The 13,593-nt window shown below is 38.7% G+C and overlaps 1 protein-coding gene across 1 annotated transcript in view; it reads right to left on the reverse strand.

Annotated features, from left to right (window-relative positions):
- Nucleotides 1–13,593, reverse strand: part of IMPG2 (interphotoreceptor matrix proteoglycan 2) — a 123,457-nt gene that overhangs the window by 34,591 nt on the left and 75,273 nt on the right. The window contains exon 10 of the mRNA XM_043997793.1: nucleotides 10,322–10,342. Coding sequence (XP_043853728.1) covers nucleotides 10,322–10,342 — 21 coding nt within the window. The remainder of the gene's footprint in view (nucleotides 1–10,321; nucleotides 10,343–13,593) is intronic.

Raw genomic sequence — 13,593 nt, forward strand, 5'->3', positions numbered from 1 at the left:
TTTTTTTTTTTGCATCACCTTTATTTCTTTCCCCAATTTTTCCTCTACCTCTCTTTTTTGATTTTTAAAATCTTTTTTGAGCTCCTCCAGGATGTTTCCAACTTTCAAGAAATTTCATATAATCCTACTTCACACACATTCCAACCCAACTTTCCCTGGTTGTTATTTCTTAAACTAGGCAATCTATCTTCCATGCAAATTTGCCTAGCAGATTCAGCAAGACACCCTCAGAAAAAGAACAGAGTTGGCATGTACCACACAATCCAAACCACTGGCACCCTTTAGATCCAAACATCCCAGGGCCCTGAACTCAAAAGCCTTGAGAATAGCAGTGTCCCCCTCTCCCACCCTTTGTGATTCAGCCAGCTTCCAGTTTATTTCCTATAACCATTATTGAGAGGAGAATAGACTCACGATCCTCACCATTTTTGCCACCACCATTATTACCCACCACTGACCAACTGCCATCAATGGTCAGATAAACCCAAGAGTCCCAGGAGTATCAATACCAGTTCTCGGGCCACTGACGGTTTCCAGCCAAGACCTTTCAGCCTTCATGCAGGGAATCAATTCTTATAGGGAGGCAACCAGGCAACTGCCTCCCTGAAAGGCACCACTACTAAAACCAAACTACTAGAGAACAAAGTTCTCACCACCAAAGTCCCTGACTTTACCAAATGTTTCCCATAAGAAAATAGATAAAGTTTTCTCAATGGAAATTACATTAAATAAGATGAGTTATCATTTGCTTTTCTGTTGCATTCAAATCCCATCATAATCTAGCCTACTCTCACCCACACACACACACCTCCCCAGTCTTACACCTGACTCCCCACCACATGCTCTTCAATCTCGTGACATGGGTGTCTTGGCTGTTTCACAAATAAAATAGTCTATCTCTCTACTTCAGGCATTTTTTCTCAGGAGTGCTCTACCTTTTCATCTGCCCCTCATGGCTTACCAGCATTCCTTCAAGTCCCATCCAAAATCTCTCTTCTACAGAAAGCCTTTCCCAATTCCACTTCATTCTTATGCCTCCCTTCTCTTATTTCCTATTTATCCTATATATAGTTTTTTATACATATTTGTGTGCTTGTCTCTCTCCAATTAGATTGTGAGCTTCAAGAAAAGAACTGTCTTTTGCCATTCTTGGAATCCCCAGTACTTAGCATTGTGCCTGGTACATTATAGGTGCTTTATAAATGCTTAGTGACTAAGGGCCTTTGCTGGGCCTTATCATCTGACTTCCCGCTGAAATCCCCTAGATATGTTGTTTCCCCCATTTAAATATGAGCTCCCTGAGAACAGAGACTGTTCTGCATTTCTAGTTGTATCCCAAGTACTTAATATAGCACTTTGCATACAGTGAGTGTTAAATAAATGCTTTTTCATTCATTCATTCATCTATCTTTGCTCAAGCTGTCCCACATGACTGGAATGTATGCCTTCCTCATTTCTTACTCTTAAAATCCTTAGCTTCCTTCAAGACTCAACTCAGATGCCATGATGTATACAAAACCATTTAGCAATCCCTCAGTTATTAGTCCTCTTTTCTTTCCTCAAATTATCTTGCACTTAACTGTTGTATCCTCCCTCCCACCCCCGCAAAGATTGTAAATTTCTTGAGGGCAGGGACTAGTTCATTCTTTCTTTGTATCCATGAAAGTGGGTAGCTAGGTGATACAGTAAATAGAGCACCAGACCTGAAGTCAGGAAGACTCATCTTCCTGAGTTCAAATCCAGCCTCAGACACTTACTAGCTGTGTGACCCTGGGCAACTCACTTAACCTGCTTGCTTCAGTTTCTTCATCAAAAAATGAGCTGGAGAAGGAAATGACAAACTACTCCAGTATCTTTGCCAACAAAACCCCAAATGGGGTCATGAAAAAATGGACAGGACTGAAAAATGACTAAACAAAAATCCATAGGAGCAACTTACTATATATAAGTTCCTTGTATATAGTAAGCATGTAATTAATTCTTGTTGAACTGAACTAATATTCCCATATGACAATCTGTTAACCATCCATGTCTTTTCATAAATCTTTCTTCAAGTACCTAATATACTTGAAGTTTTAATAAAGATTTGTTTTGTTTTGTTTAATAGTTCACAGGTAATAGTGCAACACAGGGGCTCTTGATTTATTATACTTTATTCTTGCTCTATATGTCCACCTTCTTTCCTGGTCACACAGTTCCTTGATAATTTTTCTTTTACTCAGTTCACAGGTAATTGTCTCAGAACTGTGCCATATCTCATGCACATGTCATTTTTACACACTAAACCTATTTATGTTAAATATGTCTTTCCATTGTCTCTTGGGTCACTTGTAATTTTTATTCTTCTGAGAATGAAATGTTCCATAATACTGAATCACCAGGGGAATGTTAGTGTCAAAAATATAGAATTTTGAAGGTTCAGACAACTGGAGATCATTTTTAAATTTTTTTTTTCTTTTTCAACTGGAGATCATTAAGCATTCTCTACTTTTGGAGCAGCTAGGTGGCACAGTGGATAGAGCAACAGCTCTGGATTCAGGAGGACCTGAGTTCAGATCTGACCACTTGACACTTACTATCTGTGTGACCCCGGACAAGTCACTTAACCCTAATTGCCTCACCAAAAAAAAAAAATTCTCTACTTTCCCAAAGTCATTTAGCCTAATTTTTCATACATTTCTGGGTCTGTTTCATTGTCCATCCACAGAGATGTACAAGATACACAGACTAACTTATCCAAGTTAATGTCATTATCTATGTAATACATGGTTTTCATCTTTTTTTTCTTGTGTAGATGGTTTAGTCAGTCTCTTTCAAAAGAATTTTGTTGTTGTTTTTTTACAGAGGGGTCTTTGTTGTATTTTAGGGCTTAACATAATCAGTAGAATGAGAGCATTTGAAGGTCCTCACCATCAATAGGGAATCTTCCTTCTATTTGAAGTTTGTTCAGAACATATTCTGTGGCACTAATGTCTCCCTGTTTTCTATCTCAGTTGATGTTGATATTTGTTGAAGAAAGTTATCTCCCTTTTTGCATCTATTATAGGCTCTCTATGAGTGAATTGATTTTAATATGTGCAGTTGAGGCTGAAAAGGCTTATAGGAGACATTTCATGGAGCAAGCATCTTGGTTATTAGTTATTGTCATTATTATTTCATGGTACATGCCTAAAACTAATATGGAACCTCCTGGAGAGATAAGATTCTTTTCGGGGAAATGTGCAAATGCAAGCAGATTTACCTTAAACTGATGTTGGATGGTACACAGTTTAGGAATCAAGAGAGCTGGGTTTAATGATTGGCCCTTCCATCAAATCATTGTTTAATACACTTCTCTCCTAGTACCTCCTTTTGATCTCTACAATCTAAGGTCTAGCTAAGAAACAACTGGCAAGAAAGAAGTAGAAGTAGGTGCTAGTACCATTTTGTTTAGCTTTATTTATCTTGTGCTAACAATATACCTGTCAAAGGCAAGTTAACAAGCATTGGTCAGGTTTGTATTATGTTGCCAGTCCAATGCATATGGACCGGACCGTCTTATGATTTGTCACGTTTTGTGTTAAGAAAGTACAAAATGAGGAAGACTTTGAGGTGTCAGGAAGAAATTAGCTGTAAGGTTCAAGCATGATAGCCCTGAGCTGACCAATTTCTGGCAAGGGAACAGGAAGTAAAGATGTTGGTGGGGAGGTGATAGCTGGTCTGTGACAGCTCAGGAAGGGGAAAAAATCAGATATAGCCAAGAATGAAAGGAAGTATGGGAGAAACGGAATATAGGCCACTAAACAGAAACAGTATCAGTCTGAAGAAAACTATGTTGGCCAGCTGCACACTTAGCAACTAGAGTACTAACAACTATAGCAACAGTATCTTTCATCTGCCTGAATTCACTGAAAGAACTGCTATTCTCTGGATAAACAAGTATTGCCTGGGGCATCTGCAGGGGACGGATTCATTCTTTGGGTCAAGTTGCAAAAAAAAGTTTTCCTTATCCTTCCACCTCAAATGGCTTGTTAGAAGATGACTGACATATACAGATGAACAGGCCAATAAGATATTATGTCATTACAGGGGCAACCAAAGGTGAGGTTGTTTTGGAAAAAAATTCAGGAGTCTTTCTTCTCTCATAGTACTGATAGTGCCTTCTTCTAAAATACTACCTACGAAGATCATATCCTGAGACCTGGTACTGATTTTTCACTCAATTCAAGCAGGATAGATCAGCCATTGGTCACATATAAGTCCTACTTTAAGTAGCATTGCCTGTGTATTTGTGGCAAGTAGGCAGCCGGTGAATGTGGGTGCTATATTGTATATATCCCTAGCTTTTTAATCACTTCCTCAACTTGTCACATACCAACATTTCTCTTCTTTTCTTTTCTTTTTTTTTGGGGGGGGGGTGGTGGGGGCAGGGGGATCCATGAGGGTTAAGTGACTTGCCCAGGGTCACACAGCTAGTAAGTGTCGAGTGTCTGAGGACAAATTTGAACTCAGGTCCTCCTGAATCCAGGGCCGGTGATTTATCCACTGTGCCACCTAGCTGCCTCCTATACCAACATTTCATCAAAGAATGATGATAACCTGGATTCTCAAAGGCTCTGCTGACAGAACGGAAGCTCTCAAAGACCTTTAGGTTTTTTTGGTTTTTTTGTTTGTTTGTTTGTTTTTAAGGGCTGACAGCGAAAGGAGATTTGTGTAGGCAATTCCCCCAGGAGTTCTGAGCACATAGGCACTGGACACTGAGAGGTTAAATAGCTCACTCAGGGTCACAGGCCCAATATGTGTCAGACCTCTAGAGGACTTGGATCCAAGTCTTCTGACTCAGAAAGGCCTGTTCTTTAGTGTGCCATAGCTGCCTCTTGACAGATCTTACCAAGTTGAGAAAGCTTCAGAAATGGGTGAGTAATAAACCATGAGTCTATACTACAAAAATCATCTCAAGCTAAGTATGAAGACATTGAGAGAACCATGTGGTTTCTCTCAAGATTGGCCATCAGGTGATTGATTTTTTGGCTGCAGATACTCTTTTAAGGCTAAGACATGGAAGGGACATAGTCTGCATTAGTGAAAAGATTACCCCCCACCAATAATTTCACAATTTTTTTTTTGCTATATACATTTGTACATGTGGAAGGGACTGTCCCTTTCATACATCAGCAGTTTGTTTTTTGAAAAAGGCAGAAAATAGACTTTTGGGTAAAAAAATAATTAAATTAATTTATAAATTATATAAACTACTGCTCCTCTTATATGTGACCAGTTTTGGTAGTTGAAAGAGAAGGAAAAAGAACCTTTGCATATAAAAACAAAGTTTAAAATCTGCGTATGAATAGGGTTTTTCTGTTAAAATGTGACAGGCATAGGTTTTTAGGAGGACCAGGGAGAGAACTGAGAGAATCTGTTTTAAGGGGAGAGAAACAACTAGGCTACAGAGCACTGTGGCCCCTCGTCTCATGTACATGTGACTGTTTTTAGAGTCTAAGAGGGTAAAACTCTCCAAATGGTAAATTGAATAAGTTTAGACACTCTAGGTAAAGTAAATAAGGACTCTTGGTTTCATAGCTAAAGAAGAAAATGGCAAACCACTTCAGTATCTTTGCCAAGAAAACCACATGTGGGGTCATGAAGAGTTGGACACAACTGAAATAACTGAACAACAACAACAAATTAGTTTCATAACTGATAGAAAGGATGATTTGAGACATTAGAAGTACTGAAGAGGGCAGCTAGGTGGCACAGTGGATAAAGCACTGGCCTTGGATTCAGGAGGACCTGAGTTCAAATCCAGTATCAGACACTTGACACTTAACTAGCTGTGTGACCCTGGGCAAGTCACTTAACTCTCATTGCCCTGCCAAAAACAAAACAAAACAAAACAAGAAGTACTGAAGAACTCAGCAGGAAGATCAGTTAAGAAGATGCTGGCAGGAGCAATTAGCTGACAGGAAGGTGGCAGCTGCTAGTTTTAAAGGCTGTTAAAGGCTGTTGATTAAGAGAATCATTGTTCCATGGATTAGTTAAAGAAAAGACTTGGGGGGAAAGACTGGTAACATCCTTACTGAAGGAGAGCACCTACAATTTTAATTATTGGGTTTTAGCATCCTGTATAGGTTGAGAAAGGTGAAACCTCTTAGTAGTGCCAGATAAGCTGGCCCCTCTCTAGCTTGAGAGGAGGAAAGACAGGATTTGCAATTACTTTGCTACATAAGCAGTGTCTCAGCTAATTAGATGATGCGGCATTCTGCTGAGTGAAGAGCTAGGTGGGTTTACATTACTCAGAAAAATTACATGGAAATATTTCACATTACTATATATACTTTCATGAAAATAGTAAATTAGAGATTAAGTTCACCAAACAGGCATATTGTGATTATGTTGTCACTTAAAGTAATAGTTTATTTTTTTAAGTGAGGCAATTGGGGTTAAGTGACTTGCCCAGGGTCACACAGCTAGTAAGTGTTAAGTGTCTGAGGCTGGATTTGAACTCAGGTACTCCAGACTCCAGGGCCGGTACTCTATATACTGCGCCACCTAGCTGCCCCAAAGTAATAGTTTATTGAAACAATGGCTGCTGTCCTCCTTAGAAACTGTTGGCTTGTTGAAGTTCTCAAAATGACCAATTGTCCTCAAAATTTTGATCCCAGGAACATTGTTGGAAATTTGGAAAAGGGGCAAAGGGAAGGAATTGCTTTTATATCCCTTTGATAAACACCACTGATGAAGACAACTATTACATAAACTAAGTATAAAATATCAGTGTAGTGGGAAAGAGAAATTAGCATGGTGAGAAGGCAGAAGTAAGCATAAATAGGACTTTCATAGGGTCAGGATACGTTCCCAAGATGACTAACACCTTTTAAGTTTCATGGAGATTAATGAAGGCTACATCTCCTTAGAGACCTTTAATAGAAGCACAAGTGAAAACTAAGGAGAGCAGAGACAGCAGGAAGAGCCCCCCAACTCATCATTGTATATCCAAATAGGGGCTGTCTGACTCACCAACTGACTTCAAACATGCATGTAACTTTGTAGTCCTGAGTGTGACAAATTACACTCACATGCTTTATCTAGCTCAATGATTGCCATTTTAAAAAAATCTGGCAGCTAGGTGGCACAGTGGATAAAGCACTGGCCTTGGATTCAGGAGTACCTGAGTTCAAATCCAGCCTCAGACACTTGACACTAGCTGTGTGACCCTGGGCAAGTCACTTAACCTTCATTGCCCCACCCAAAAAAAAAATCTGTGGGGCAGCAAAAAAAAAAAAATCTGCACCTCGGTCTTTAAGAATGTTTCCATCTGGGCGCAGCTAGGTGGCACAATGGTTAAGGCACTAGCCCTGGATTCAGGAGGACCCGAGTTCAAATCCAGCCTCAGACACTTGACACTTACTAGCTGTGTGACCCTGGGCAAGTCACTTAACCCCAATTGCCTCACTAAAAAAAAACAACAAACAAAGGACAGGGTTTTAACTGACCTGAGGGGCTTTGAAGGAGGAAGGTTAGGAGTTTACAAAGCTGCAGGAAACAAGTGGAATGAGGGAGTTGAGGATATCACAAGTGAGAAGTAGGTATGGTTGTGTTGCAGGCAAACCCCATGATTAGCTATCATAGAGAGGGTGGTATGAGATTGTTCTTTCCCACCTTCCACTTGGTAAATTACACACTCCTTGAGGCAGTGGCATCATATCCCTACAGAGAGTCCTAACTCTCCCTTTAGATAATACTAGTCAAGCTCAATTCTTCATCAGTCTCCTGGTATAAACCTCTACCAGCCTAAAAACAAGAAACTTGCCTCTCATCAATCTCCTCTCTGATCTTGTGAATAGCTGGCTGTGATTCTGCTTTCATGTCCAATGCTGCCTGCTGTTTCTAGTCACTAATCAACTTGTTTCCATATTCCTAAACTTTATTTTTCCAGTAACTTTCCCATTATCCTTCCCTCCCCATTCTGGGTACAGAAGAAAGCTCATAGAATCCTAATTTTAGTACTGGAAGGGATCTATTTCAATCCCTTTATCTATTTCAACCTCCTCATTTTACAGATGAAGAAACTGATACCCAGAGAGGTTAAGTTACTCACTTAAGATCATACAGATGGTAAATAAAAGACCCAGGATTCAAACTCAATATGATGATTCTAAATCTAGGGCTCTTTTTACTACAACTCTACTGCCATAAAATTTACCTGAAAATCAGTCAGCAAAAAGGAAAAGGAAAAATAAGAGCAGCATATATAATCCAAAGTTTATACAATACCAGAAAGGAGGAGGAAGAGAAAGAAAAAGAAAAGGAAGAAGAGGTAAAGAATGAAGAGCATGGGGCAGCTAGGTGGCGCAGTGGATAGAGCACCGGCCCTGGAGTCAGGAGTAACTGAGTTCAAATCTGGCCTCAGACACTTAACACACACTTACTAGCTGTGTGACCCTGGGCAAGTCACTTAACCCCAATTGCCTCACTAAAAAAAAAAAAAAAAAAGAATGAAGAGCAGGAGGAGGAAAAGAAGGAGAAAAACAAGAACAAGGAGAAGGAGAGGAGAAGGAAGAAGGAGGAGGAGGAGAAGGAGAAGGAGAAGAAGAAGGAGAAGAAGAAGAAGAAGGAGAAGAAGAAGAAGAAGAAGAAGAAGAAGAAGAAGAAGAAGAAGAAGAAAAGGAGCCTATAGCCATGAAGAAATCACTTGCCAAGGAAATAATTAAAAATCCTTGAGAAAATGCCAATGAGGGCAGCTAGGTGGCACAGTGGATAGAGTACCAACCCTGGATTCAGAAGGACCTGAGTTCAAATCTGGCCTCAGACACTTGACACTTACTAGCTGTGTGACCCTGGACAAGCCACTTAACCCCCATTGCTCCACAATATATATATATATATATGTGTGTGTGTGTGTGTGTGTGTGTGTGTGTGTGTATATATATATGTGTGTGTGTGTGTGTGTATATATATATATATATGTGTGTGTGTGTGTGTATATATATGTGTGTGTGTGTGTGTGTGTGTGTGTGTGTGTGTGTGTGTGTGTGTGTGTGTGTATATATATATATATGCCTTGCCCTGGGAATGGAACATGTAGGGAAGCACTTAAGAATCTTCCATTAAGCTGAGGATTCTAAAAGCATCTGCCTTGAAAATGGCCTGCCTGTAATGAGGATACCTAAGAGAAGTCGACTTTATAAAGCAGTTTAGTTCAAGCTTGTCTATAGGTGACAGCAATCAATGGGAATACAAGGAGAGACTAGAGGGTGCTGAGGCCACATGATGTTTATAGGTGTGTTACAGTCAGCTCATTCTGAAGACATAAACTGCTACCTGAAACCCTGTCAACTGGGGCACTCTTACTCTACCCCCCTTTCACAACCACTGTAGAACCCTTTAATATTTCAAGGATGTCCCTAGGTGTCTCTACGATCCCATGTATTTATGCTGTTCTAGACACAGAATGTACCAAGTGATGGAGAGCTGAGCAACAATGAAACTGTGATCTAGGTTCAGACTAGAGCTGCATAACCGGTTGTACCAGCTAATCTTATTCCCTTCCCCTTCCCTAGAAAGTAGTCAATGGCAAGCAATAAGATGTGACAAATGCTATCAAGAGTGGCAAAATCTGCTAATTTATTAATTATTGAGGGACAGTAGTTAATTTATGAATTTTAGCTATGATAGATAAACACATAACACCTTGATGTATTTATATTACCACATTGTATTTATGCAAGAAAATGCTATTTTATAAAGCTTCCTATAATAATTCTGATTGCCCAATACTTTTTAAATATATTTGGAATTCCAGGAAAAGTAGAATGCAAAAGAAAACTTCTCAGAAGGGTTCTTCATATTTATAGTTCTCCTAAGAATACATGGATAAACTGTTCTGTATCATAACAGGAGTTATTGCTCTTTGAACTAAATTTGCCACTTACCATAACCTTTGATTAATAAAATCTAGGCCTGGGTATAAAGACTCCATTTTTGAGAAGGGACTAAGGAATAATATTTGGCAGAGTTAAAAAAGTTTAACCAGGCTCTCCTCCTGCTGAAGTTACTTACTTTGTAATTCCTGGGTTTCCAGGCTCTATCCCTGTTTCTCAAGATCTTTTTTTGCCTTCTTGCCAGTAATCATTTCCCACTGCTTTCCCCTCCCACTCAATTTCTAGTTCTTTTTTTGTACAATGTAAGTTCCTTGAGGGTAGGGACTACCCTTGTATTTGTTCCCAGAACTTAGTTTGGTGTTTGGCATATAGTAGGTGGCTCAAATAAATGCTTTATTCATCTGTCCACTTTTATTTGAGAAAGTCAATAACAGTATAAGAGAAGCCAAAAGATACTCTACCTGACATTTTCCTGAGGCAACCTGGAAAAAAAAAGGTAAACATGTTAAACAGAGTTAAAAACTTCATGATCATAAAACATTTATCAAAGTACTCTTGTCCAACCTCAGACACTTAACACTTACTAGCTGTGTGACCCTGGGCAAGTCACTTAACCCCAATTACCTCACCAAAAAAAAATATGAAAAGTACTCTCGGCACATTTTCTCAGATTTTCTTTAAAACATTTATATTACTCAAAATATCTATATATCAGGTATATATAGAGTAATGAAAATTTGCTTAGAGGGAAAAGAAAAAACTTTCAACATTAAAATGAATTCCACGAAAGTTTATGGAAAGAATGAAACACTGACAAAATTGGTGGAACTGTGAATTGGTCCAATCATGGTAAGCTCAAATTCTATTTGCGTAAGACTTTCTGCATTGATGAAAACTGATTGCTAAATGCTCCATACTTAAGTGAGTAGTAGAGTTGGCTAGAGCTTGGAAGAGCTTCCAGAGAAAAGACATTGGATTCCAGGCTTTCTTCAGTTCCCTGGAGGAAAGACTCTGGGAAGAAGTCAATATGTGGAAGAACTGGCATCTTATGTTCCTATCCCCAGCTTGCTTTAGTAGATGTAAGGGAATTTTCCCTTGGATGAGAATGGGGACTCTCTTTCTTAGTTGAGCTAAGATATTTCACTCCCAATAGGAGGGATCATCCGCTCTGTATATTGTCTGGCATATATTCTCATCTGTTTACTCACTCTGATTTCTGTTTGCTATCTGCTTGACTAAATAGGTTTATTTCCTATTTGCTATATATGTTCATTGTGAAACTGGCAATTAGAGTAAAAGGACTCTAGTCTTGATATATAACTTGAGGAATTTTTCTGCATTAAAGAATAGCAATCAGGAGCTAAGCTTGAAACTAAAAATTATTTCCCCTATGCTAAGAAAATTTAAGGGGGAATAGAGATGTAATTCTAGCCCTACACCCCATCTCTCTGAGGAAAGCAGAGTGGTCACCTCTGGCCCCAATGTCCTACTTCCCTTCCTGGTAGGAACCAAAATCTCCTGTGCAGAAGGGTGGAAGATATCTAGAGATATTCATTCATATCTCCCTGTGAGTCATATCTAGACAGAGTCCTATGGATACACAGAAACTTCATAGGCACAAAACACACCATACACACACCTTTATACCATTTTCAAGAATGGTTGAAAATTATGCAAAGGAAGTGGCTAAAATACCCTTGTCCTTTGTTCTACAAATTCCACTGTTAGGTATAAATCCCAAGGATAAAAGCCCCAGATACATCAAAATATTTTAGCAGCACTTTTCATTGTAGCAAAGAATCATAAACTAAGTAGATGCCCATCAACTAGTGAATGGCTAAACAAATTGTGCTCCATGAATATAAGATGCTGTAAGAAACAAGACTATGATGAATACAGAGAAGCACAGGAAAATTTATATGCACTGATGCATAGTTAGGTAAGCAGAACTAGAAAAAATATACACTATGACTCATTTAAATGGAAAAAATAACAATAACAAAGCAATTAGAATTTTTTAATTGGGTTTAATTCAATGCTAAATGATGATGTCAGACTTTTTCCAGACATGTTGGTTAGTTTTGCTTGTGTGTTTTGTTTCTCTTTTTAATTCTCTAATATAAAGCACACCTCTTTGTGTGAAGGGAGGGGCAAAGATATATTAGAAAATATAGATAAAGTAAAAGCAAAAAATATCAACGTAAAGTTATGTAAAATGTAAAAATAAAATTAACCCCATGAATTTTGTAATGCCTTTCTACTTATCCATGATCTGAACTTTGTATAAAAGGGAGAGATTAAAACTAGCAGAAAACATTAGTAGCCAGTTTCATCAATAATGGTCATTCTTTCTTTGCATATCTGTGTATCTTTCTTTGTAAATCTGTAGAGTTGGGGGAGGGGAGGACATTTTATTTGAACTGAAAAAATTGATTAAAAAAGAAATAAAGGAGAAATATTTTGGTCTATGAGTATTTGATTCAAGTCAGATGTAGCAGGGTGGGGTGGGGTGGGGACAGAGCCTGAAAGGATGAAATAGTTCTGAAAGATGATGCTTGCTCTTCCTTTAATATTTATATCACAAATAAGCTAGACCTCTAGGGACACAGAATTCCCAGATCCTTATTTGTCCTTTGATTAGGACTAGCTGCATTCATTCTGTGTAGGGTGCCCAGATTCTCCCACACTGAACACAATGTCCCCTGGGGAAAAAAAAAACTAAGAGGTGAAAATGGAACAAATCTCTGGCTCTAAACTTTTTTGATGAGATTCCTATAAAGATGGGGAAATGTAGCACAGAAGATTCACAATTCCCTTTGAATCATTCTCTTACTGTGAGAATTACTGAGCCAGTAATTCTTCATGGAAAACTTCATGGAAAATGCCTGGGGGTGGGCTAATGTTCTGGTTTTCAAAAGAGGAAAGAGAACCTATTCTGGTAGCATGGTTATAATTCCTGAGAAAATACTAGAATGTATTAAACCATTGTTTCTAGTTTTGTGCTCTTTGACTGAGCCAGAATAAGTCTTATCCCTCTTCTACATGAAAGCCCTTCGAATTACTTGAGAGTCATCACTATGCTCCCCTAAATCTTCTCTATATATCTAAATCATGGAATCTTAGAGGTGGAAGGAACTTCAGAAGCCAATTAGTCCAACCTGTCCCTGAACAGGGAACTCCCCTCCAAAATCTTTGACAAGTCCTCTGCCTCCAGTGAGAGGGTACCCATGACCTCCCATGGCAACCCATGTCCCATATGGACAGTACTAATTGTAAATAAATGTTTCATCAAATTAAGGCAAAACACCTTCTGCAACTTCTCACTATTGCTTGAAGAATAAATTTCATCCCTCTGGAACAAGAGTCAGCAAATTCTTTCTACTTTTGTGCAGCTTGTGAGCTAAGTATTTTTTCTTACATTTTAAAATAAAATTTTATATGAATTTAAAATATAAACCCATTTTTAGCTTTTGTTGTTTGTTCAGTCATTTTCAGTCATACATGATTCTTTTTACAGAAACAGCCAGTGGTCTGGATTTGACCGTTGGGTAGTAGTTTACCAACTACAGCTCAGGATAGGCCTTCAAGCCTATAAAGAGAGTTTATGCACTCTCATAAGTGTTGTTCTCTTCTTCAAACTAAAACCCAATCCCTTCAACCAATTTCATATGATGTCACCATCCTGGCCACCCTTGTCAATGTCCTCCAGAAAATGTGACCCAAACTGAATACA

Source organism: Dromiciops gliroides, chromosome 3, assembly GCF_019393635.1.
Source record: "Dromiciops gliroides isolate mDroGli1 chromosome 3, mDroGli1.pri, whole genome shotgun sequence".
Taxonomy (NCBI): Eukaryota; Metazoa; Chordata; class Mammalia; order Microbiotheria; family Microbiotheriidae; genus Dromiciops; species Dromiciops gliroides.